The 23,806-nt window shown below is 46.9% G+C and overlaps 1 protein-coding gene across 5 annotated transcripts in view; it reads right to left on the bottom strand.

The window, feature by feature from the left end:
- The window catches only part of EXOC3L4 (exocyst complex component 3 like 4), a 44,083-nt gene extending 22,297 nt beyond the window's left edge, over window positions 1-21,786 (bottom strand). The window contains exons 1-9 of one of the 5 annotated variants that reach the window (XM_019481560.2): window positions 21,551-21,786; window positions 20,302-20,583; window positions 16,180-16,338; window positions 15,375-15,767; window positions 10,047-10,698; window positions 6,077-6,194; window positions 5,479-5,604; window positions 4,291-4,391; window positions 2,123-2,218 (exon numbers count right to left, since the gene is read on the bottom strand). In XM_019481560.2, the coding sequence (XP_019337105.2) occupies window positions 2,123-2,218; window positions 4,291-4,391; window positions 5,479-5,604; window positions 6,077-6,194; window positions 10,047-10,698; window positions 15,375-15,741 (1,460 nt within the window). In that variant the 5' untranslated portion in view covers window positions 15,742-15,767; window positions 16,180-16,338; window positions 20,302-20,583; window positions 21,551-21,786. The remainder of the gene's footprint in view (window positions 1-2,122; window positions 2,219-4,290; window positions 4,392-5,478; window positions 5,605-6,076; window positions 6,195-10,046; window positions 10,699-15,374; window positions 15,768-16,179; window positions 16,339-20,301; window positions 20,584-21,550) is intronic. The other 4 variants (XM_014596463.3, XM_019481561.2, XM_019481562.2 and 1 more) reach the window with 4 other exon arrangements.
- Between the last annotated feature and the right edge of the window lie 2,020 nt (window positions 21,787-23,806).

Genomic DNA, 23,806 nt, shown 5'->3' with positions numbered 1-23,806 from the left:
TGTTCTAGTCATGGGAGCTATCCCACTATGTCCCTGTTATTCCTGGACTCGAGTACCATTTCCCATGGAAGCCAGCTTGCTCCACGTACAGTTTCAGCAAATCAACATTTTCCAAAGAAATATTTTTTTTCAGAAAATTCCAGAAAATTTTCTGAGCTTTAAACTTGGTTTGCAAACTTCCCTCAGTTGCTGCTTCCAGTGTTCAGCACATTAGGGAAAAGGCTTATGTACAGTCAGAAAAACAGGGCTCTCATTTTTGTTTCTGCCCTCTGGTATCAAGGCTTGATTCACTCCCAGCCAGTGCCGTACCTAAACTCCTGGTGGTCCTGGGTGAACTTTTAGTATCAGGCCCCCCTTTGCCAGAGATAATGATAAAAATAATCAGACTTGTTGCAAAAGTCTCTATCACATCTGTGGTATCTATGTCTTTAAATAGTTTTTTCTCAGTTGATAACATTGCCAGTCCATATATGCACACTATTAACACTTTTTTTTGCAATTGTAAATTTTTTTTTCATTTTCAGGCCCTCTTTCTGTCCAGGTCCCAGGTGGCCGCCCAGTTCACCCATGTCTGTGTCTGGGTCTGCTCCCAGCTGCATTGTTTGGCTTATATGTATGCCAGACAGAAGCAGTGCTCTAACATAATCATTGACTAAAGCCAGACACCTGTATTTAAAGTCACCTAAATAAATGATGTGATGTTTACAGACCCTGGATCTTTGCTATTTCCAGTGATTTCTACACAGTGATCAACATCTGGAAACTTATGTCACTGAAGTACCTTTAGATGCCATCTAATCCGGCCACCTCTTACAACTCAGCACCCCAGTTCTGCAAACATCAGTGCATGTGGTTAACCTGATGTCTGACTAGTCCCACTGGAGTCAATTCCCCTACATAAAGTGAAGTAGGTGTGTGTTTGCAGAATCAGGGCCCTGGTTTGAAAGTGCTGACCTTTGCTTTACTGTCTTAAGAAATCCTCAGCAGAGAAATGTAAAGAAACTTTTTAATGACTGGTACTTAGAAATGAGAGTGTTGTTGGGACTGACTTTCAAATAGGGTTTATTGGCTTTATACTGCTTGCTACAAGCTGGAATGTGACTAATTCCTGGATATACTGTGCCACCTAGAGGCTTTCTGCTGGTAGTGCTTACTGTGGAACTGAACAAAAATCCACTGTGGGCACTGGTGGCTGTGGCAACTTAAAACCTTATGCTTACAGTGAATGGTACAGGGCCAAATATCCCTGTCAGTGGCACAACTGGGCTGGAACAAGGAGGCAGGATAGGGTCTGGACACTTTTGCTTGGTTTGGCATACACCTGGAAGGGAAGAGTTGGCCAAGGGTCACTTAGATCTTTGGTTCCAGTGTAGTCTGGTCACAGAAGTTAACTTCGGGCTGGACTGTGATGTTACAGGCAACCTCCAAAGCAGCCATTCCCAAATGACCTCCAGTTCTGATTCCAAATAATTTCAGCAGTTTGTGTGTGCTCTTTCTGGACTTTTCATCCCAACTGCTGAAACTTCTTCAGCCTGACGAAATGTTTTTAAACCCAAAAGCTTGCTTTTAAAAAAATGTTTTTCCAACTATTTAAGTTGGTCTAATAAAAGATATCAGATTCACCCAAAGAACTTTGTCTGCCTATGTCCTTAGACTAACATGGCTACAGCCCACACCCTTTGCAAACGAAGTGCATTCTCCAGATATTTTTCCCTCCTAAGGTCAAAAGGAGCAGCAGTGGCTGATTTTACACTATTAGACTTTAAACTAAAAAGAGGATTCTTTGAGATCTGCAAATGGCTTGGAAGAACAGACCAGAGCTGGGCCTGAATATAAGCCCTTGATCTCATTGGCAAATGTTTTTCTATTGCTCCATCCTCATCCCTAGGACAAAATGAGCTTTTATCAGCTAAATGCCATGGGCACTGTTATGCAATCCTCAGAGGACCAAATCACTGTTGGTGTAACTTCATTCTTTCACTTCACTTATACCCAGGTTGATTTGGGGCCATTGATTCTATTGGGCCTTAACGTATTCCTTCTTTTCTAACTCTGAGACCCACCAAAAATCCATCCTCCCTCTCCAAACCCAAAAATTGTTATAAGAGAACTTCAGACTTACATCAGATCGTGGAAACTGTTGATGTAGGCTGCTAAATATGGCAGAAACAAGGAGAAATCTTTCTCTTTGTCCCACTCCAGAAAAACCTTTACAAATCTGCAACATTAATTAAAATAGAAAGTAGCTGCAGTTAGTTGAAGCAAAGCAGTTTACATGTCCTCTTAGACAACACAACATTTCATGTTCATGAACCTGATGAGGCAAACGTACTGCCAGACCTGTCTGTTTTCTTCTATATGCACACATTTTTTGTATGTCTTACTGGGGGATAGGGGTGGGGAACAAGATACATTATACCCAAATATACAGATTATCTGGAATGTGCTCATTTGTCATCAGCATGGTTCAGATTCCAGCTTCCAGAAATGTGTACACATGAAAGGGCATAGGTTGAAGTCTTTAACTGTGGACAATTAAATGAATTAGTAATAAGGGTCACAAAATACTCCAGTCATTTTTCTGGCTTTTGGAGCAGTATAATGTGTACCTACTTCAGCTAACATGCAAGGGATTTAGCTCAGGGCTCATTCTATACCAGAAATACAACATAAGCAAGGCAACACCCCTTAGCTTTTCACCGTGTATTGTCAGCATGGTGTATAAGGTATCAGTATTTGTTTTTTATCTCTGTATCTTTGAGGATCCTGATAGCTAAAGATAGGCTCCATTTTACATTCAAGTTTATAGAGAGAATTGGAAGAGACAAATATTCCCCATATTCACTGCGGATTTAGCTTCCATTCTTTTGTGTTTTATTGCTCTGTTGATCTAAAGTTATCTTGTTTAGACCAACATGGTCCTTGTGCCCCAACACACATAATATATGAGAAAACATAATTAAGGGAGCAAACCTGTGTCCCCCTATCACTATAGGGACTTTAGGTCCCTAGTTGTTTAATCATAAACTCAAAGATTTGGAAGGGACCTCCAACGTCATCGAGGTCTAACTCCACCAAAAGTAGTTTGATTTTGCTACAGAAGTTTAAGAAATGAATTAAAAGGAAAGGAATATTCTTAGATTAATCACTTTCAATTGCAAAATCATAATACTTCTTAAAAAGAACCCGCCTGTAAACACGATTCATGTAAACTAATCTGGATTTCGCTGGGGTAGTTAGGGTATGGGAAATGAGATTTTGGAGGGGTAAACATGTTGCTTTTAAGTGTTTTTAAATATCTGTCATGCCTCACAGAAAGCTACAACTTCACATTCAAGAAAGCAATTTTCATTCTCTCCCACACTTGATTTTGTAAAATGTTTATTAGTAAACTACCCACTTGGCTCATTCCTGAGGTGTGAAATTGCAAAGGTTAATGCAAAATTATTTTTAGTCTCGGATGGAGTTGATTCATGCTGAAAAGTCCTTCTCCTTTGTTATGCCAGTGTTGATCTGAAACCTGAGCATAACTCTCCTCTCAGTACAATCCAACATGTGTGATAGGAGGAGGCAATTAGATGTCTCAGGATGAGAAATTGTTGTTTCCTTTGTGCAACCACTATCTTTCCTGGAAGTGTCCACCCCCATGGGAGGATGAAGAGGGCTACATTCATTGGGACCTGAACACTGGCAGCTGCATTTTAATGCAGACATCTAGCCATGACCCTCGGGGCTACTCTCACGAGGAAAGGATGTTATGTCATCAGAGGTAGAATAAATTACTCCCTTGAACTGGACTGCAGTGATTTGAGACTCAGACGTCAGGCTAGAAATAAGTCATGAATTCTAGGCCTGCTTCTGCACCCATCAAAGTTAATGGCAAAGCTCTCAGGCTAATGCAGGATTACAGGCTGTGCCTTTCTACAGCCTCATTTGGGTAGGTGCTTAATTGTTGTCCAGGCTCTGCATACCACAGTTGGAGCATGTTGAAAAGATAAGATACTGGCAGAAAGTCCTTTCCGGCCAACAGTTCCTCTTTTGGAGCTCTGACATCAAATATATGGGTGACATGCATTTCTCCCATCTGTCTGTTTATTATTGTATATATTGGTTTTCTGCAGATCCTCTTTTAAATTTGTCATGCTTCCAATGAATTGGAGTTCTCTCAGCAACAGGCACAGGTATGCCAGATGATGCTAATGTTTGACCCTACACTATGGATACCTCTCCTGACCTTTGGGAACATGGTCCTCACTTTGGAAGGAATCTGTTGCTGCAAGCAGCACTTACCGTGGGATGTATTCCTTCAGATCTACCAAACAGATCTCAAGAACTGCCGTTCCCAGCCTTGTGGAGATTTTTCCTGATGTTTTCATGTGTTCTGCAATGATCTAGAACATGGTGTGATAAGAATCCAATAAACGGGACAAGTACAGGGGAATCACCTTCATCCACCCGACTTGTGTAACTTGGATTAGTGTGAATGGGAGTGATTCATATATCCCGGTGGAAGCACCAAGATATTTACCAGACTTTTTTTCATTATTCTATGCCAGTTTTGGTAAAAATCCAGAAGCACTCCAGCTAGTCCCGCAGCCCAACATAACCAAAAACTGCCTTACTCTCCACACTGACTGTCCAGAGTGCACCTTAGCCGCAGCTGAGAATCTGGGCCTGCACCTCAGAAATCCCCATTTGTGCTTGAGTCATTTCCTATCTTGACTACTGCAGTCCTCTCCCTGGTCCCTCCTAATCCCTATTCACGCAATTTCAGCTGTGCCTCGAAAGCCAGACAAGCTACAATCTTGTTCTATTGCCTTTCCCAACATACTTACCCATCTGCTACTCCGATTCACATCTGCCTTCATGGTTATCAAAAAAAATGTAGAAAATTCTTCTATGGAAAATGAGTCACAGCAGTAGGCAAAAAAATCTTTGATTTTCTCTCTCTCTCGTGCTCTCTCTCTCTCTCTCTCTTTTCTTTAGGATTATTCAATTGAAATGACTCAATCCTTTGTAAGTCTTGAAAATGAATCCAAACTCTCTTGGCTTTATTACTCTGTGCTCCCTAAAGCTAGTAAAAGCTTTTGTTTTTTCTTCCTGTTCAAATTTGAGTGGCTGTCACTCTGCCTCCAGCCTTTCGGTGGCTGCTACAGCCCTGGGACAAAGTAGCTCTTTCAACGAAGAGGCTTTTCTAACAAACCATTTTTTAAAATTCCTAATCAAAGAGATTTAAAGACCTTAAAATCAGTTGCCTATTATGCCAGTGACACAACTGACAGCAGGTTTAATTTGCAGCTAGAAGGCAAGTGGCAGAGCTAAAAGTTGTAATAAATGGCAGCTTTTTCTAATGTATTCTGCAAGTGCGTGACTAACATAAATTATCACAGGAGGCAGCACCTACATACCACAAAGTAATATTTCAGTTTCCTTGGAATGAAAGGAAAAGCATGTACTTTGCATAAGCTAATCAAATACCGTTTGAATATCAAAGTATAGAGATGAATTGTATTGGTTTTGCACCACTTCTGGCTGAAGTTCCTTCTCCCATTTCTCTGTGATCTCCAGCTTCAGGATATTGTCAAAATAGCACTTTATTTTCTCCTAAATATTAAACAGCGAAGGAGGGAAATTGACAGGTCAGTATCAATAAACAGACTTTAATATATACATGGTGTGCAGAATACATCATAGGAAAGGACAGGCTTTCATTCAGGGATGAATGGAGCTTGGAAAGATAGAAGAGAAACTCTGCAACAGAATTCTCATTGTCTTGACCTTGCCACCCTGTGCGCAGTGGTGACTACTTACTCCCATAACCAGTGCTATTGGCTACCTAGGGCTGGTTGTTAGACCATATGCCCAACAGTGGAAGATTGGCATGGTTCATCCTAAGGAATCTTGGAGTCATAGTCATTTAAGTCCTGATTCTGTGTGCCGTGCTGGGTGCTTCACATCTTTAAGAGTTGGGGCTATCCAGCATCCTTCAGGATCAAACTCTAATGGGGAGGCTTCTGAATCTGGCATTGTTGTCTCTTACCTGAGATATATCTGCTAGCAGGCCTCAGAGTCTTACCTTTAAAGAATCAGTGTAGTCGTTTTTCAGTTTTTCCCAAGTTGCTGGTGGTAAAAGCAGAGGCAGATTTTCAGTCTTTACCTCTGGTTGGAGACAAGGGCAACCCAGAAGGGCTTCACTAAAAATTCAAATGAACAAATTATGCTGCTGTGGAGCAAGAGTAAATTGATGGAATATTCATGTTGCATGAGCTACATAATTATTATACTTACTTGGCACTTAAACTGTGTTGCATGCTTTCAAGATTTAACCAGGCAACCTTTCCTTGCTATTCAAAAATCCTAATTATTCAAAATCTAAATGATGTTATGGTTCCAGCCCATCTCAGAAGTCATGACATGCCTGGTATTGTTTGGACATGAAATCTGCTATGAGAACTTACTTTTTTAAACAAACAACCTGATGCTGATTTCATTTCACAGGGAGCTACTGGCATTTTTTTTAGGGCTAATTCTAGCAACAGTATGTTCCTCTAGAACTGGCCAAGTATTTCTTTTGCATGTCCACTTCCTTGTGCATACAGTAAGATCATGGGTCAGGTTATCCAGGTGGCATTTGGAAGGCCAGGATCTGGAAAGCACGCACATGTACGAACAAGTTTGGACATGAGTGATGGCACTACAGCATTTCCTTCCCATATGGAAGAGGTGGGTGAACTCTGAACTAGAAGTTTGACTTTAAAGTGCATTCCATTGACATGCTACTCATTTTTCCATGAGTTACCAGCAGTACAAAACAGCTGATTAGTGGGAAGGTACAGTACTATTTTTGGTGGGGTGGAGGGAGAACAGATGTGTTGTTCACTCCACAATGAGAAATCCATTATTAGGCTTCATCTGATTGAACACTGCATAATATTCAAATGTGCCACCTAACCAATCCATACATATAATGAGCAAGCATGAGTTCATGTTACATCTTTCTGTATTGCTTCCTGGTAAGCACTGGGGAAGAAGGAAGAGGAAAATGTTTGTAAACATTCATTCTCAATTAATTCAGGACATACACTGCTAACTCTGCATCAATGCTGTATGTGGGAAACAGCTGAACTGACAGTGTCCCATGAGGGGTATGAACCTGCACTTGGAATGCTCATTGATTTCTGTTTGATCATTGGCATTGGTGCCACCTTGGTCGGGGGGGCGTGTGCCCCTGCTGCGACCAGTCCTGCCAACCAGGGGGGGTGGGATGTAGGGGGGTCCCCTGCGGCCAATCCTGCTGACTGGCTGCTGATCCCATGACAGCTGATTGCTGCAGCCAATTACTGCATTCTCTTCCAGGAGTAGCTGCAGTTGCTTCTGGGAGCGGCTGCAGCAATTGGCCAGTGCTTGGGGGGGGGGGGGGGGCCACCGGTGCTCTCACCTGCCCCTCCTGCCCATTGCCTAAGCAGCGAGCATGGCCAATCGGGGTGCACCGGCACTTTCAGGGGGTGCATGTGCACCCCCATGAGCCCCCTATGTGTTGCCACTGGTCCAGGAGTTTGGTCCTAAATAAGGAATGAAGGTGGGATCCAAGGAGAATGCTGTAGCCAGTTGCTGGAGGATAGCAGAATCAGCAGTCATCAGGAAAGGCTTGGTTTGATGGTATTGCTCTATCATCTAGCTCAGGGGTGGCCAACCTATTGCTCATTATTGGGGAGGTCATCTTAAATTCAAGATCATCTTAGATTTGGGTAAAAGCAGTAGTTAAGGGAACATTTTCACCTGAAATGGAATTTTAAATTAATATTTTTGAAGTTTGCTGCATGAAGTCAGGATCCCAAATCCCTAGCTAAATACTGACCAGTAGTATACCAACGGGGTGGGGGGGAGGCAGTAGTGGGCCATGGCCCCCAGGTGCCAGCTGGGGGGTGGCACGCCGGCCGGAAAGACCGGGGTTCCTCCTGTGTTTTGTGTGTAGCCCACCGCCTGCCTGATGGCTTGTGGGCTTCTTTTGCCTTTCCGGCCCTTTCCAGCCACCGCCTCTGTGGCCAGATTCTCCCACAGAAGTGCCATGGGGCAAGAGGCAAGGCTCTACACAGGCTGCTTTGCCTCGGGACCCACACCCTGCTTGGATCGTCCCGGTGGGGTGGGGGGCACAAATCTAGACATTGGCCCCCGGGTGCCGGAGACCCACAGGACATGACTGACACTGACAAAAGTTGGCTCATTTATTCACCATTCTCCCTTCAGTGATGTGTCTCGTTTCCTGTACTTGGAATATCTATCATCATCTGGTCTACCACTGTCATTTGCGTTCCCCATTAAGACCTGCCCCTGCGGTGATAGTGATATCTGTAAAATGAATTAGGTAGAGAGCCAGTTTTGAATCAATATAATGAAATACATAATAATTCCACCTTGCTGGTATGGTTCCTTTCCCTCTACCCCCTCACATATTTCTATTTTCCATTTTGACTATAAGCTGTTCTGGCCTGGGATTCTGCCTTCCATGTTTATTAGGGCCTAGCATGTTTTGACCACTACTGCACTACTGATAATGTTTAGAGAAACTGGAAACCCACATCTCCTGTTAAAGTAAGGAGACATTTGAGCCACACTATGGTTAATTCCACCTAGCAATATCCTACATACCGGGCACATCTACATGAGATGTTTATTGCAGAGTTGACTAATTAGCTCTGCAGTAAAGTCTCAGCATCTACATGTGTGGCCCTATTAGGCCACAGTAAACTAATAAGTGCCGCCATAGGATAGTACTCATAAACACAAGTACTATCCTGCAGTGGCATCATTTAGTGCACTGCAACACACATGTAGATGCTGATGGGACTGGCTGGGGCAGGAGGGCACTTCGGTGTGACCACTTATGATCAGAGGTCAGGAAAACAGACCTTATGATGAGAGTCTGAGAGCCATGGGACTCTTCAGCCTGGAAAAGCACGGGCTCAGGGGTGATCTGGTGCTCACCTATAAGTTTATCAGGGGTGTTCACCAGGATCTGGGGGAACGTCTGTTCACCAGAGCACCCCAAGGGATGACAAGGTCAAACAGTCACAAACGCCTCCATGACCGTTTCAGGCTAGACATAAGGAAGAACTTCTTTACTGTCCAAGCCCCTAAGGTTTGGAATAGACCCCTGGAGGAGGTGGTTCAAGCACCTACTTTGAACACTTTCAAGAGACATTTGGATGTTTATGTTGCTGGGATCCTATGATCCCTGCTGACTTCCTACCTCTGGGGAAGGGGACTGCACTCTTTGATCTTCTGAGGTCCCTTCCAGCCCAAATGTCTATGAATCTATGAAAAAAAAAGTGTGGGGGCTGCCCGCTGAATAGCCCCTCGCTAAAGTACACTTGTGCCCCAGCCAGCCCCTCAGCAGCATGTCGGGCTGGGTTGGAGCAGCCCCAGGGCCCCCTGCCAGCTGCGGCTGCTCTGACCCAGCTGAACATGCTGCAGTCCCAGATGAACCTGTAGACGTGGTGCCCAGGAGCAATAAACACCAGTGCAAACCATACCGGAGTTAATTGCATTGCACTAATATCACATGTAGAAGTGCCTACTCAGATAGTGACCCGTGGGGAAGAGAAGTAGCGTGGATTGTTTCCAACCTAATTGAAAAAGGAGTAAAGAAGGCAGCTCCACCGGCTGCTTACTATGCCCCAAAAACTCTCTTAACAGATGCTGTACTTTGTAAATTATTTCCGTATGGGGGAAATTGAGATTTGTTAGAGCTGAAATATGACATTTGAAAGTGGAACTAAGTGGTATATGAGCACAGCAGGTCAGTGAGTTAGAGAGAAGCATGGCAACTCAAATATACAGTAGACACGTGGCAAGTACTTTTACCCCTAAACCTTTGTCTTCGCAGTTATCAGATTAGAACATTCCTCTGCACTCCAAGTGATTGCATCAGTTTTACTCACATGGGAAGCCAAAAATAACTTCATGCTTTAAAAGCACCCTGCAGAGTTTCAGAGCCAAGTGATTATTTGTAGGAGAGTGAGCTGGTACAACTAATAGTAGCTTACCTGCGGTACATGTTAGCAACCCAATCAAGCAATGCGTAAAGTTCATTGAATTCCAAGTGTCTCTGCAAGAGCCCTTGCAGGTGTGAAGAAATGGCATTGTGGAAGCACTCCACGTACGTGTCACATACTTTATAGTCCTCTGGGTAGCATTTTTGTACAGAGTGCTTGATTTTCAATAAATCCTCCCTAACATTTTTTCTGAGGAACCCTAAATGGACAGCAAGCCAAGAATCCTTGTCCTTCTCAGGTGTCATGGGCACCTGAAGGACGCGCCCTTCTGCACTCTCTTTGACAGAGTCCTTCCACACCTCTCTCCACTTTCTGGGCATGCCAAGGAAGTGTGGCTCAGGAGATTCTGTCCCCTCTGCCCTACCATGAGCTTTCTCTTCTTCAGCGATTAGCTCCACCAGCAAAGTCAGTAGCTTTTCCTCTATACTGGGATGATCCAGCGTGTTCTTCACAATAGACTTGATTTCATTAGCAATGGAATTGTAAAGCAAATCCACATCTTTGACTTTCCTGGAAAATTCTGTGGGCTTGTCATCAGAATCCTTGCCATCCATTTCAGTCACAATTTCATCTTCCAAATACTTGATGCTTTGAAAGGCCTTTAAAAGCTGCCTTTGCTGAATAAGTTCGTTTATTTCCATTACTACAGAAAGAATGTGACAGGGGAGAAGGAAGAAGATTTTAAATTAAGTTTAGATATTGAATGTGTTTATGACAACAGCAAAATACCACAGGATTCAGGTTTGTGTGAGTAAGGGCTGCAGGACTGACTCAGCTCTCAAGTGCCTCCTGTGTGCATACAAGTATTCCAACTGCACATATGCAACAGATCACCTTTAATCTGCCTAACTCGTGTTGGATAGTGAGGAGAAATGTGGTAATAACGAACTCACTGATGTACTGTTTCCATCTCTCTCCAAACAGCTTGTTTCCAAGTAATACCCTTCACAGGAGAAGGAATCTTGGAAAGTTTAATTGGCACCCAGCGGGGAATGCATCAGATACTGGGCAATCTGGGGCTCCAGGCAGACATGAGACCCTATAGCTGTGCCCCTCTTCTGATATGGGTCTGAACTTGAACTTGGCTGCACAGGCTTCTCTCTGCTGAAATAGCCTTCTGGCTGGCTGCTTTTGTTGTGTATCTCAAAGCAAAGTGGTGTCACTGGTGAGTGGCTACTGAGAACCAGTCTGGCTGCATGGATTTCACATTGATCATGAGCAGGGAGGGCCCCACGCAGTCCTGCACTTTTGCTGTTGCAGCAGGAGCAGCAGCCCAGGGCACATGATGTGTTGTTGTTGTTTCAGTGAGAACTGGAAGGGGCAAACCCCATGCTCAGCACCTCTTCCCCTCTGGCACTCAGAGGCACCTCCCACCCGTCTGTAAGGATCACAGGGAACAAACACCACTAGTTACACATCTAGGCTAGAGACAGACATTCAAAAAGCCTGAGCCTGAGTTGATTCAATCTTTGGAAGTTAGTCTAACCTGGCTAGGCTGAACTGATTTGTAACCAGATAGTCATTTTTTCTGGACTGAGGAAATTCTGGTACATGCCTGCAGTGGCTCCAGCTAGAAGCCAGGGGGCACTAGAGCAGCCTTCCCTCCCCTTCCACAGGGCTGAGCTGAGGAGGGACGAGGGTGGGGCCAGGCCCTTGCAGGATGCTCTGATTAAGGAGGGGTGTAAACCCCCACCCTGCCTGCACTGTCCCAGGTTTTTCCCTGCTGGCTACTCAAGGGGCAGGAGTATTGCCAGACCCCGGCCTCCTGCTAGCACTCTGAGGCAAGGCAGGGTGTGCAGTGCATGCATCTGTTGATGATACAGAATTTTTCAATTTCCCTCTCCCTGCTTCTTTATACTGTCTGCAGCAAACTGACAGGTGAGCAAGCCAACAGGGACCTGATAACAGTGTGTATCACTTCATTAACAAAACAATAGCCTCTCTCCATTAGAGAGAGAGAGATTCAAACTCTTCTTAAGTAGCTTAACAGCTGACCTGTTGATTAGCTCCAAAAAACCCTAAGCAGTCACTGTTCTTGCTTCCTGTCCCAGTGAAATTGGAGACACACACAGGCACTTCTCAGCATTAGCTATCATACCACATGCCTAGGGTTTGTGGAGCTGTTGTCCATACTGTGGGAGATGGGAGGGAGCGGGGATCCCTGCTTCAGCAGCAAGCAGTGAGGGGGTGGGGTAGGGCAGGGGGAAGTCAGGCAGACCCTGCTGAGCCTGCCAGGGAGCAGAGGGGAGGGGCCAGTCCTGCTGTGGAGCAGAGAGCCCCACCCAGCCCAGAGAACATGCTGGGATGCTGGGGGAGTCTGGTTTATCTTAAACCAGCAAGAGGTCTGGAACAGACATTGCATAAATAGGTTTGAGCCAAATCAGTTGTCTGATAGTACATTCAACCAGGTCTATCTCCAGCTGGTTTCAGCCATTTTCAAACTGGTTTATGTGCACTGAACAGTTGTTCTGTTACAGATTTAAACCAGTTTCCTATCGCTTAAACCGGTTTATGAGTAATGTCTGTCCCTAGTCCTAATGACTGCCTTTCAGCTGTATAATACTCTACCTCTACTAGTCCTCCCAGTAAAACTGGGTCATGTGGGCACCCTGCATGGCTTACCCCCTGGATAAAAAATTTTGTTTGAGGGAGCAGGAGGCAAAGGGGAATTCACAGGACCCTGGTAAGGAATGGAGAACCCTATTATAGGTCACAGGGTACACAGACCTCCAAGCAGACCTTTCCAGGGTACACAGACCTTTCCAAGCAGGAGGGAAGGGCTGAGTCCCTGGTGTGAGGATTTGGGGAGCTTGGGAAGAAGAAAGGGATGGCAACACAGAATTCCTGCCATGGCAGAAGAGGAGGTTGGGGCACATTGAACCCTGGCAAAGGAAGATTAGGGGGAGATGCACAGGGCTGAAATTGAGGGAAGGCTGTAGAGAAGAATGCAGGAATTCAGGGGCACAGACAGAAGTGACAATTTTTGCCCAATCTGGCCACAGAAAGCTGTCTATAGCCATGACTAAACACAAGTGCATGGCTGCAAACAACTTAAAAAATGGCTGAGTGAAAATCTGACCCCTCATTGCATGAGGGCTCAGATGAAGATGTTTCAAAACAGAGCATTATCTGTAACATCTATCTGCATTGCCTGCCAGCCTTGAGCTGTTTTTCGAATGGGAGGGGTGAAAGGGAGTGAAAGGACTTCAGTCTGGGTGTTTTTAAGCCCCTGCTGGAGGGTGGGGTGGGGTGGGTGTATTGGAGCTTCCCTCAAGATGACAGGCTCCATTTCACCAACCCCACCCTCCAGCATCAGCTGGGGAACCCCTAAAACAAGCCTCTCTTCCTTTCCCCCCCTCCCATTCTGAAAACTTTGCAGCCTCACAGGCAGCAGAGGCCATTGCTGCAGGCTGCAGCCAGCAGCTAGATCCACCTCCACCCTGGAACAAAAGGTGAACTTCTGTTTGGTTCGGAGGATTGTTGTAACTCAGAACACTTCCTGTAAAGCATTCTGAGTTACAGCGGGGAGCTGCACTTCTTTCTGCACCACAGGTGCCCTGGCATGTACTGGGAATTCAGCCTAGAGATGCCACAAGATGTGCAGTCCCATATGTTCCAAATAAACCTGGACACTGGTTAGCGTTGACATGAATTCTCAGGCTTTTCCACTGGGGAGGGATGGGGAAGTCCAAGAACTCTTCCTCCTATTCCCTATCACACGTGTTTCAGAAATGGGCACCTCCCACTCGGAGGAATTACTGCCCCCTGCAGCTTTGCAGAACAATGACAAAAGCACCTGGAGGGGCCCCACAGCCAGCTCTGTACCTCTCCAGGTCAAAGTGAAGGCATCTTGGTAAAACAATTTGAACCAAATTGCATTGTCTGATTCCCCGTTTGGGCCATGTTAGGCCCCACATATTAGAATCCAAACAGGGGTTGACCCCAATTACATTTTCTACTTTCCTTTCAAATACTGCTGCAGCAGTCCTGCCCCAGGCACTGCACCCATTAACTGTAATGTGATTCTTGTTCAATTGGTACAAAACCTGTGTATACACAAGTTCTTACAATGAGAGACCTAAATGAGTTCAATGGAGTCCATTTATCAGGGAGAAAGTTAAATAGCAACTTGGCTGTACTTTAGAAGTACTATGCAGGGAAGAGATATCTGATAAGGAATGACTTTTTAATATAGCAGCCAAAGGCTAATTGCTAACTGGGTATTTAAGGCAGACAACTGAAGGGCAATTAACCTTTTGAACAGCTTGCCAGTGTGCATGGTGTAGTCTCCATCATTTGCAATCTTTAAATCCAGATTGAATGCCTTCATAAGGGTATGTCTACTCTGATAGTTAGGGTTGAACCTTCAGCCACATACTTACTTTCCCAGTAGCCCTCACCAAAGCCACTCCCAATATATTTATCTGTAAGATAGAGCCCTTTTATGAACTACTTGTCTCTCCACCCAGGATTGTCTCCATTTAATGGCAGTAGGGAGAGGAAATGTGATACAAAAAGGTCAGAAGTCAGGATCAGGGAATTGTGGGATTGCTGTCTGTCCTTGAAGCCTGCACACCTGGCCAAGTTCAACCAGCTGCAGAAAGGAGCAGGGCAGGAGGCAAGTGACAGCAGGCTTGACCTCATGGTGCTCAGCAAAGCTCCCAGGGTGGGACTGGCCTGCCCCCAGAAACTGAGTTAAAGAGGTAATAGTCAGCAGATATGGGCTTTAGAGCAGCCATCAGGTCAACCCCCGCTATCAGTTTAGATATCACTTAAAATAGATGCTCTAATTCACCCACAAGTTCTTGGGGCTCAGCAAGACACAATAGCACATATTTGTAGGAGGTCAGGCTACATTATCATCATAGTCCTTTTGGTCATGACTGATGTATCTAGGTAAGGAGATGGACACAACTGACAAGATTTGAGCACAGCCAGTTGACAAACTTTGGACTGCATCACTATAAGCATGTACCTTCATTGATACAGATCTCACTGGTGTGAAGAGGTCTGAAAAAGCCTGGCTGGTGTATTTCTGGCTTTGGAGTATGGCTGGGGTGGTGTATGGATGAGGTGTCTCAGACCTGTCCTGGCCAGACCATGCCACCACCACGGTGCAGATGGGCCTTTAGATGGCCACTGAAAAGCCTATTCTGGGCTCTCCTTTGGTGTCTGGGTGAGTTTTCCCCTGTGCTTGGCCATTTAAATGAGACCTTTCTGTACTCAGGACAGTCTCTATTGCACTTGGGTTCTGCTTTGCTTGACTGTTATTATAACTCCAACAACCCTTTTACACTGATTTTTATTTCCACTGCTTACCTGAGAGAGGTTCTTGTTTAACAGGCTCAGCTTCAGCCTCTTCCACACACTCTTCCATGCTGGGGGCTTTCAGGTGGCGGTCCTCTTCGTTACTTTTGGAGTTCCTTCTTCTCAGTGATAAGCGTTTGCTCCTTCTCAAGTTGCCAAAAGTGTCTCTCGTTAAGGTTAACATATTTTTAATATCCTTTATAGGGCTTGTTACATTCTTCTCCCCCTGACTGTTCAAGAGCGAGTCATTTACTGTAGAACCAGAATCAGCTTTTTCATCCACCGGGCTTTTTCCTGGAGACACTGGCTTTGAAACAGACTTCCTTTTTTCATTGACCACAGGTGTCTCTTTTTTATCTTCATCCATCTTGGCAATCATCAGTTTTCAGAAGGACAAGGGAACTACTGAAACAAACAAAACAACAGAATCACGCAGTAGGCCTAGGTTGTGCTGGGATATTGCTCCCTTGTGAGTCAGTCTTTGGCCACACATTTTGGAATTTGTCTCTCTGTCCCCAAGCTACAGCTTGTGTGTGGTACAGTACTGTCCCCTGCTAGAGACTGGCTCTTCTTCACTGACTGTATAGGCTCCTGCTTTCAGGGCTATATATCTCCACTTCAGATCCTGGTGTTGACTAAATTAGTAGCCATCTCATAAACCCCAAAGCACAGCTGTGTTCAGAAAGGTATGTGTCCTGAACCCCCAAACCTCTGCTCTCTATATCTGTATTACATAGATATCTTTCCTTCTTAGATGATTCTAAATGAGTTCAGATCAAAAAGGCAGATCTGTGCTGTCACACTTTGGGTTATCTACCTCACAACTTTGGGTTTGGCAGCAGCTGCTCTGCTTAGGCAGCGAGATCTGAAGGCATTCAGCCCTGGGCTCTGGCTCACGATGTGGACAGTCAGTTCCAGACATCACACAGCACTGACTGCAGCAAGTTTGAAAAGCCTCAGACTTCTCCTCTGGCTCCTGAAATCAGAAATCAAAGTGTCGTGTTCTCTGCACTCCGAATTGTCATGGTTACAGTTCTGCAGGGGTTACACAATGCAGCGAAAGTTCACATTGCACACTCTGTCTCATAGTTTCATAGTTTCATAGTTGGTAGGGTCGGAAGGGACCTGAGCAGATCATCAAGTCCGACCCCCTGCCACGGGCAGGAAAGAATGCTGGGGTCAAACGATCCCAGCGAGGTGTCCATCTAACCTTCTCTTAAAGACCCCCAGGGCAGGAGCCAGCACCACTTCGCTTGGAAGTTGGTTCCAGATCCTAGCCGCCCTGACAGTGAAGTAGTGCCTCCTGATATCTAGCCTTAATCTACCCTCTGCCGGCTTGTGACCATTATTTCTAGTCACTCCTGGGAGTGCTCAGGGGAACAGGGACTCCCCCAATGCCTGCTGGTCCCCCCTGACTAGTTTGCAAATGGCCACTAGATGACCCCTCAGCCTTCTCTTGTGGAGGTTGAACAGGTTCAGGTCCCTTAGCCTCTCCTCGTAGGGCCTGCCCCGCTAACCCCTGATCATGTAGGTGGCCCTCCTCTGAACCCTCTCAATGCTGTCCACATCCCTCCTGAAGTGCGGCGCCCGGAACTGGACGCAGTACTCCAACCGCGGCCTGACCCGTGTCGCATAGAGGGGGAGGATCACCTCCTCGGACCTGCTTGAGATGCATCTGTGGATGCATGACAAGGTGTGGTTGGCCTTCCTGACCACGTCCCCACACTGCCGCCCCATGTTCATTTTGGTATCAATAATGACTCCAAGATCCTTTTCTGCCTCTGTGCTGTCAAGAAGGGAGTTCCCTGGCCTGTAGGTATGCTGCTGGTTCTTCCTCCCCAGGTGCAGCACCTTGCACTTGTCAGTGTTGAAACGCATCCTGTTCTCATCAGCCCATCTCTGTAATGGTCCAGGTCTGACTGCAGCCTATTCCTCTCTTCTAACGTGCCCACTTCTCCCCACATCTTAGTGTCATCAGCAAATTTGAACAGGGTGCATTTTACCCCTCGTCCAAGTCACTGATGAAGATGTTGAACAGCGCAGGTCCAAGGACCAAGCCCTGGGGCACCTCACTGCCCACATCCCTCCAGGTCGAAAATGACCCAACCACCACCACTCTCTGGGTGCGGCCCTCCGGCCAGTTAGCAACCCATTTGACTGTGTAGGTGTTGATGCTACAGTCCCCTAGTTTTTTAATGAGAATGGGGTGAGAGACAGTGTCGAAGGCCTTCCTGAAGTCCAGAAAGACCACGTCCACTGCTACCCCTGAGTCTAAGGATTTTGTGACCTGGTCATAGAAGGCCACCAGGTTGGTCTGACAGGACCTGCCTTTAATGAACCCATGTTGATTGCCCCTGAGCATAACCTCCCCTGCTGGCCCCTCGTGGACATGCGCCAGGATAATTCTCTTAAAGAGCTTCCCCAGGACTGAGCTAAGACTAACTGGCCTGTGTAGTTCCCTGGGTCCTCCTTCCTCCCTTTTTTGAAAATGGGAACCACATTGGCCCTTTTCCAGTCCTCTGGCACCACACCAGAGCACCACAAGTGCTCGTAATGCCGTACCAGGGGTCCCACAATGACCTCTGCTATTTCCCTCAGCACTCTGGGGTGGAGATCATCAGGACCAGCTGATTTAAATATGTCCAGTCCCTCCAGAAGTTCCCTGACTAGGTCCTCACTGACCCTGGGCCTGGGTGCACCTCCCCTGGGGCCTGAGGGGTCCCGGCGGACAGGCTGATCTGGTCCCTGCGCAGGAAAATGGAGGCAAAGAAATCATTAAATAGGTTAGCCTTGTTGCCTGGTGCGACAACCAGATTTCCTAGCGCGTCTTGCAGGGGCCCCACGTTACCCGGTACCTTCTTTTTACCTCCTATGTATTTAAAAAAGAACTTCTTATTGTTCTTGATCCGGGTTGCTAGTCCCTGTTCCAGCTCCGCCTTGGCCTTCCTGACTGCCCTCCTGCAGCCCTGAGTAACCAAGGTATAGTTCTCCTGGTGATGGCCCCTCCTTGCCTCCCTTTTAGCTAGGAGACGTTCGTAGCTAGGAAAGCACTTTGAATCCAAACATAGACCAACGTCGGCCTGGAAACATCTCGTAGATGGATCTTTATCCCAGAGCCTCTTGTGAGCCTTGTCTATACTAGGGATATCTAGAAACAGTTTTCCACCTTTGCTAAAATATGAGGAGTTCTGGGGCAGGCAGCAGTTGCCACTATTTTCTGTGCTCTTGTCACCTAGCAATTTCTCTTCCTAGTAAAGGACTGAATCGTAACATTTGACTTCACTCTGCTCATGTGATAGGGATATAAACAGTGCTGTCCTAGAATAGACCCTGTGACAAAGGCACCACCTGGAGATCAACTTCCTTACACCTGCCTTTCTCTTAGGAGGTCTGATTGTGTATTCTCCTGCCTGTGGGTGGCATTGCTGGTTGCCCCTGGGAATCAAGCCAAATTAGTAGTGTTTAGGTGACTCTCTGTGGCCACAAGTCTCTTCTTAGCTGGCTGGGTAAAAAGGGTCTATAATGACAGTCTCTCCTTCCCATGGATGGTGGACCTGCTACTTACAAAGCAGGAGGCTGAGGTGTCTCCCTTGCCCTATGCTAGCTTCTGTACTGGAAGCAATTTACCACACTGCTCCTTTCTTGCCTGGTTGGGCTATCCATTAAGAGGGTATATTTCAGGCTTTGCTGCCCCATACCTCTGGCTCCATCGGTTCCATACAGAGAAAGAGCACACAAGCAGGGAAAGCCTGCGATGCGCTTCCAGGACTTCCTCTGAGACAAGGGGACAGAGGGTGGCCTATGCGCTAAAGACCAAAATAGCAGACCCTAGGGAGACATGGACCATAACAAAGGCACCAGCCAGTGGAAAGTTCTCCGGCCTTTCTGATTACAATGAGAGCTTCACACATGACCTGACTGTGACCACTGTAAAGATGTTTGCCTGAGTTTGTAAAGAGCCTGAAGCACTCATTCTGAGAGAAGGAAACTACCTGAATCATCTCAATGGGGTTGTTAGCTCAGATGCTCAGTGATGGTAGTTTAAGTGATTAACTAGTTCATAACTGACCAAAGTTTATGAGAAAGGGAGGAACAAGCATTTTACAGAGATCAGCACACTGTGCAGAATGACATTCCACGTGGGTGCTGCAAGCAGATCACTTTGAGGCAAGGACTACTACTTCATTGTGGCCCATGTATCCCTAAGCACAGAGAGAAGAAATAAAGCCTAAAGAACACATCTCAGCCCTGTTATGGAGGAAATAGTACCACCGAGGTACTCAAACCTTTGCACCAACCAAGCTGGGCTCCTGAGAGTGCTGGTGTCTATGGGACCAAGCAATTTGTGCCCTTGTTCTAGTCATTGCTGCTCCCCTGTGTGGAGGAGGCTGCTCGCAGACACACTGCAGGACATGCAGATTACACTTGCAAGCTCCTGTGCAGTGTCGAGGGCTAGGAAGGGGTGGTTCTGGATGACTTTGTGTGAGCGGGGCTACAAAGCTCATGCCACTGCCTGTCTGGCTCTGGCTCTGGCTCTGGCTCTGGCTCTGGCTCTGGCTCTGCCCCTGTGGGGGAGCTAAGGCCATCCACGCCAGTGCATGCAGCAGGTGTTCACACTTTGAACACCTGTACAGTTGGTGAGTGGCATGGCCAGCTGGCTTCCCTCCTGGGTTGGGCTCTGTGTGTGGGGCTTGGGAGAGTGTCCCCACTTTATTTTTTGCCTGCCGATTTGAGCTGTGAGCATAACAGTGGGTAACCTTGCCTGGCATCTAACAGTGTGAGAGCCTGCTGCATGATCCTCCAGATGGGCCAGTAGACTCAGCCTAGCCACTGATCCACACTACAAGCAAACGGAGCCATGATGCGCATTTCAAAAGGGACCACCCAGCAGAGCTGAGCCAATGCAAGGGGCTGGGATGAGTAACTGGTGCCTACTAACAGGGTGTCACAAGCAGCTTTTCCTCTGGAGCAAGGGAAGAATGGAAATACTGTTTAACCAGTCCTTGTCTTGATCACTGAGGAAAGACTCAGTCTGGCCCAATGGGCAGGAAGAAGAGATAGAGATCTAGGGTGCCAGTCACTTGATTTCCTTCTGTATCCGCTTCTCCATCAGTCTGTCTGGATCCATCTGTCATCTCTTGTCTCAGACTGGACAGCTGTTTGGAGCACGGGTCATCTTTTCATTCTGTATCTCCCAGTGCCTCTCACCAAGTTGTCCAGGCTGACCACAGTAAAAATATAGAGCATGCACAGCTCAGCTCCAGCCCGAATCACCTCAGAGATTTTACTATTTCAACCTCCCTTTAAAGCCACCCCCTCTCCTATTTTGTTATAATTTTACTGCCGTGACTTGGATTCACTTCCAAATTGCAGCCGTGTCTCCTCAGACTTTACTTTTTTATGTTGAGACCTGACTGCAGTCAGGCTTCTCTATCTCTTTTACCTTTCCGTGGGTGATTGCTTTGTGGCTGACAAGCTCTTTGGGGCAGGGGCTGTTTCTAAAATCTCTAGCACAATCAATTCCTCCCTGAGGCATAAAGCAATGGCAATTTTTATTCAGGACTGTTCCTGTTTTTCTTCTCACGCTTTGTCAAAAGCCTCCTGTATGTAAGCTGTGAAAGGCATACTGATGGGGTCCCTGTTTTCTACAATAATATGTGTACAGGGGTGACTTGTTGGTTAGCTTCAGGGCTAGCCCCGCAGCGTGGTGTGGTGTATGTCACTACCTGCACGTAGTAGCTGGGGAAGGAAGCAGGGATTGAGAGGGGAAATTCCAGGAAAGGGGAAATTAAAAAGCCTCGGGTGGGGGGAGAAGGACGGATGGAGGGCTAAGACACCATCCTTTCAAGGGATCTCTCTGTTGGGGGTGCTGCAGATCCAGCCTCCAATTGAGCCAGGTCTGATTGTGGGACAACAGTGACAGTCCCAGCACAGCAGCTGTGGTGATGCAGAGCTGTAGAAATCTGCCTGGTGCAGGAAAGACAAAGGGCAGGATTTACTGGCCACATTGCCACAATGGTCCCATGTGGCATACTGTGGGAGCAGCATCTCAGAGCACCATAACCAGGCACCTCTGCCATGGCAGCAGTGGGACAGTGCCCTTTGTAGAGCAGGCATCATGGCGTCTGGGCTCTGGCACTAGCTGGGGAATGTGGCAGGATGCTCCTGCCGGACACAGAGACACTCACCTGAGTCAGCCGGCAGCAGGATCGTCTTGCTGTCCTCAGACACTGGCAGCTGATCCTCCTCCAGCCTGCAAGCTCCTTGGCATCTTGTTTTATTTCTTGCTTCTTGTTTAATTTTTTTGTTTCCCAGGGGATTTTAATGAAGCAGCTTGGAAGGGGAAGTAAGACGCTGAGTCCCAGGCAAAAGTCTCCTGCAAGCGCTGAACTGTCTGTTCACCTTGTGGGCGTGAACTGCTGGTTTTCGCTTTCACTCCTGCCTTGATTATTCAGGGTGCTGCAGGGAAAGGGAGGGAGGTTGCCCTGGGGGAATTCCAGGAATAAGGTTAATCATTTACAGTGCATGGAGAAAAGGGGAAGGACACAAGGGCCCTTCCAGTGCTCAGCTCTCCAGGCTGCTGCATTGCCTTTTGGTTGATGCCTGGGTTCAGCAGGAACACAGCAAAACTTCCCTCTGCCCCTAGATGATGTAGGAATTGTTCCCCACGATCAACTGGCATGGCCTTGGAGGGGATAGGGAGTTGCCTTCTTTAGTGGAGTATTCCCTAATATCTTCTGAGCATATTGCAGCCAGGCACAAAGCCCCCTTCCAGGGCAGGGGCAGGGGCAGGGGCAGGGGCAGGGCACTGACTGTTTTTATCTGTGGCAAGTCGTAATGTAGTTCTTGGCGCTCCCTGGTGTTGTTCTCTGTAGCCGTGTTGTGGGCTTAGAATGGACATTTTCAGAGTCTTTGGGTAAGGGGGCTGCCTGGGAGTGCAGGGGACCGGACCCCATAGGTCAGGAGGCCTCTTCCAGAGCTGTGTCCCGATGTCATTATGTAGCATTGTCACTGCTTTATGCCAACACAGGGTGAAAGACACTGCTCTGTTTCCCTCATGGATAGACAGTCCAAGTGAAGTGATCAAAAAGATGTTAGCCCATTTTCCTGTAGCTTTGGCTTAAGTGTGCCTTCACCTGCCAGGTTTAGGGTTGGCTGGCATCTCGAAGCAAATCTTGTTTGAAACTGCCACTGTTTTTGTTATTATTTCGTTTGCACAACTGCAACCCAGTGTCTTAAATGTCTCCAAATACCTTTTAATAATTTACAGATTTGTTCTACACAAAGGTCAGAGAAACCAGGAGAGCATGGTCTGCATTTTGGTGTTAATGCTTTGCTCACCTTTTCTCTGTGCATGGTGATAGGGTGCAAAGATGTCTATAAAAATGGGTTTAATTAGGGGTGCCTCGGTCTCAGACCTATATGGCCGAAATGGAGGAAATCAGAGCCAAATATATAGAGTTCTTGAAGGATTGATTTAGGATTGGTTTTGGAAGAGCTAAATATTAATGCAAGTACTTGGCTAGTAAGTTAGTCATGGTTAAATGTTTAAACCTTTTAAAGCCCTCAATTGTTAGAGCTGAGAGCTGCTCGTTTCCCAGCAGGAAGGTTGTGTGGCTGTGGCTGCAGTCAGCAGAGATGCCTAAGTTAGGGCTTCTCTGTGCTATGTCAGTGGCAAGTCCTGGGGAGGACAGGACTCAATGTGCCTCCACCCACCCAAGTTTGTCACGTGCAGCTGTTTCTTATTGCTCCCTCCCATGCTTGCCAGAGACTGATGGCTCATGGAAAGACCCTGGCGATTAGCCTTGAGGAGCAACACTGATGAACCTCCAGTGGGACTCAAGTAGGCAGGGCATGCTCAGTCACGGACTCCATGACACTTTTCTGCCTATGGACAGACACAACAGCTGTACCAGTATTAAAATTAGACTGGTGTAAGCTGTTCCAATGTAACTGTTCCATCTACCCACTCCTCTACTGATAACAATGAAGCCAAACTGTTACATTAAGCCTATTTTGTTCAGGTTTAACATTGCAGAAGTTTAGCTCACTTAGGCCCCTGGCATGTGCGGGTAAAGGCAAGATGGGATCTGATGCAGGATCCCCCCAATCACACTTCCTGCCATGCACATGTGGGGGTTGTGGGAATCCCACATCAGATCCCATCACACCTTATTGCCAGTGCAGGGGGAGCATCAGGGGGATAATGATCCCAGGCTCCCCCTGCACTGGCAAGTAGTAAGCTCCTGCAGCTGGGAGTCCTATCTGCTGATCCAGGCTCCCCGTGGCAGGGGTGCACCATGTGCTCCTGTGGCTGGGATCCCCCAGCTGATTTGCTACTTGCCCGTGTACTCCCACCACTATGAACCTGGATAAGCTGATGTGGCTGTCAGCCCAGGGGCTCAGGGTGCACCCCCATGGCTGGGAGCTCTGGATCAGCTGGG

The sequence above is a fragment of the Alligator mississippiensis genome, chromosome 2 (assembly GCF_030867095.1).
Source record: "Alligator mississippiensis isolate rAllMis1 chromosome 2, rAllMis1, whole genome shotgun sequence".
In the NCBI taxonomy this organism is placed as follows: domain Eukaryota; kingdom Metazoa; phylum Chordata; order Crocodylia; family Alligatoridae; genus Alligator; species Alligator mississippiensis.
The sequence above is the reverse complement of the archived record's forward strand: the minus strand, read 5'-3'. Positions and strand labels throughout refer to the sequence as shown.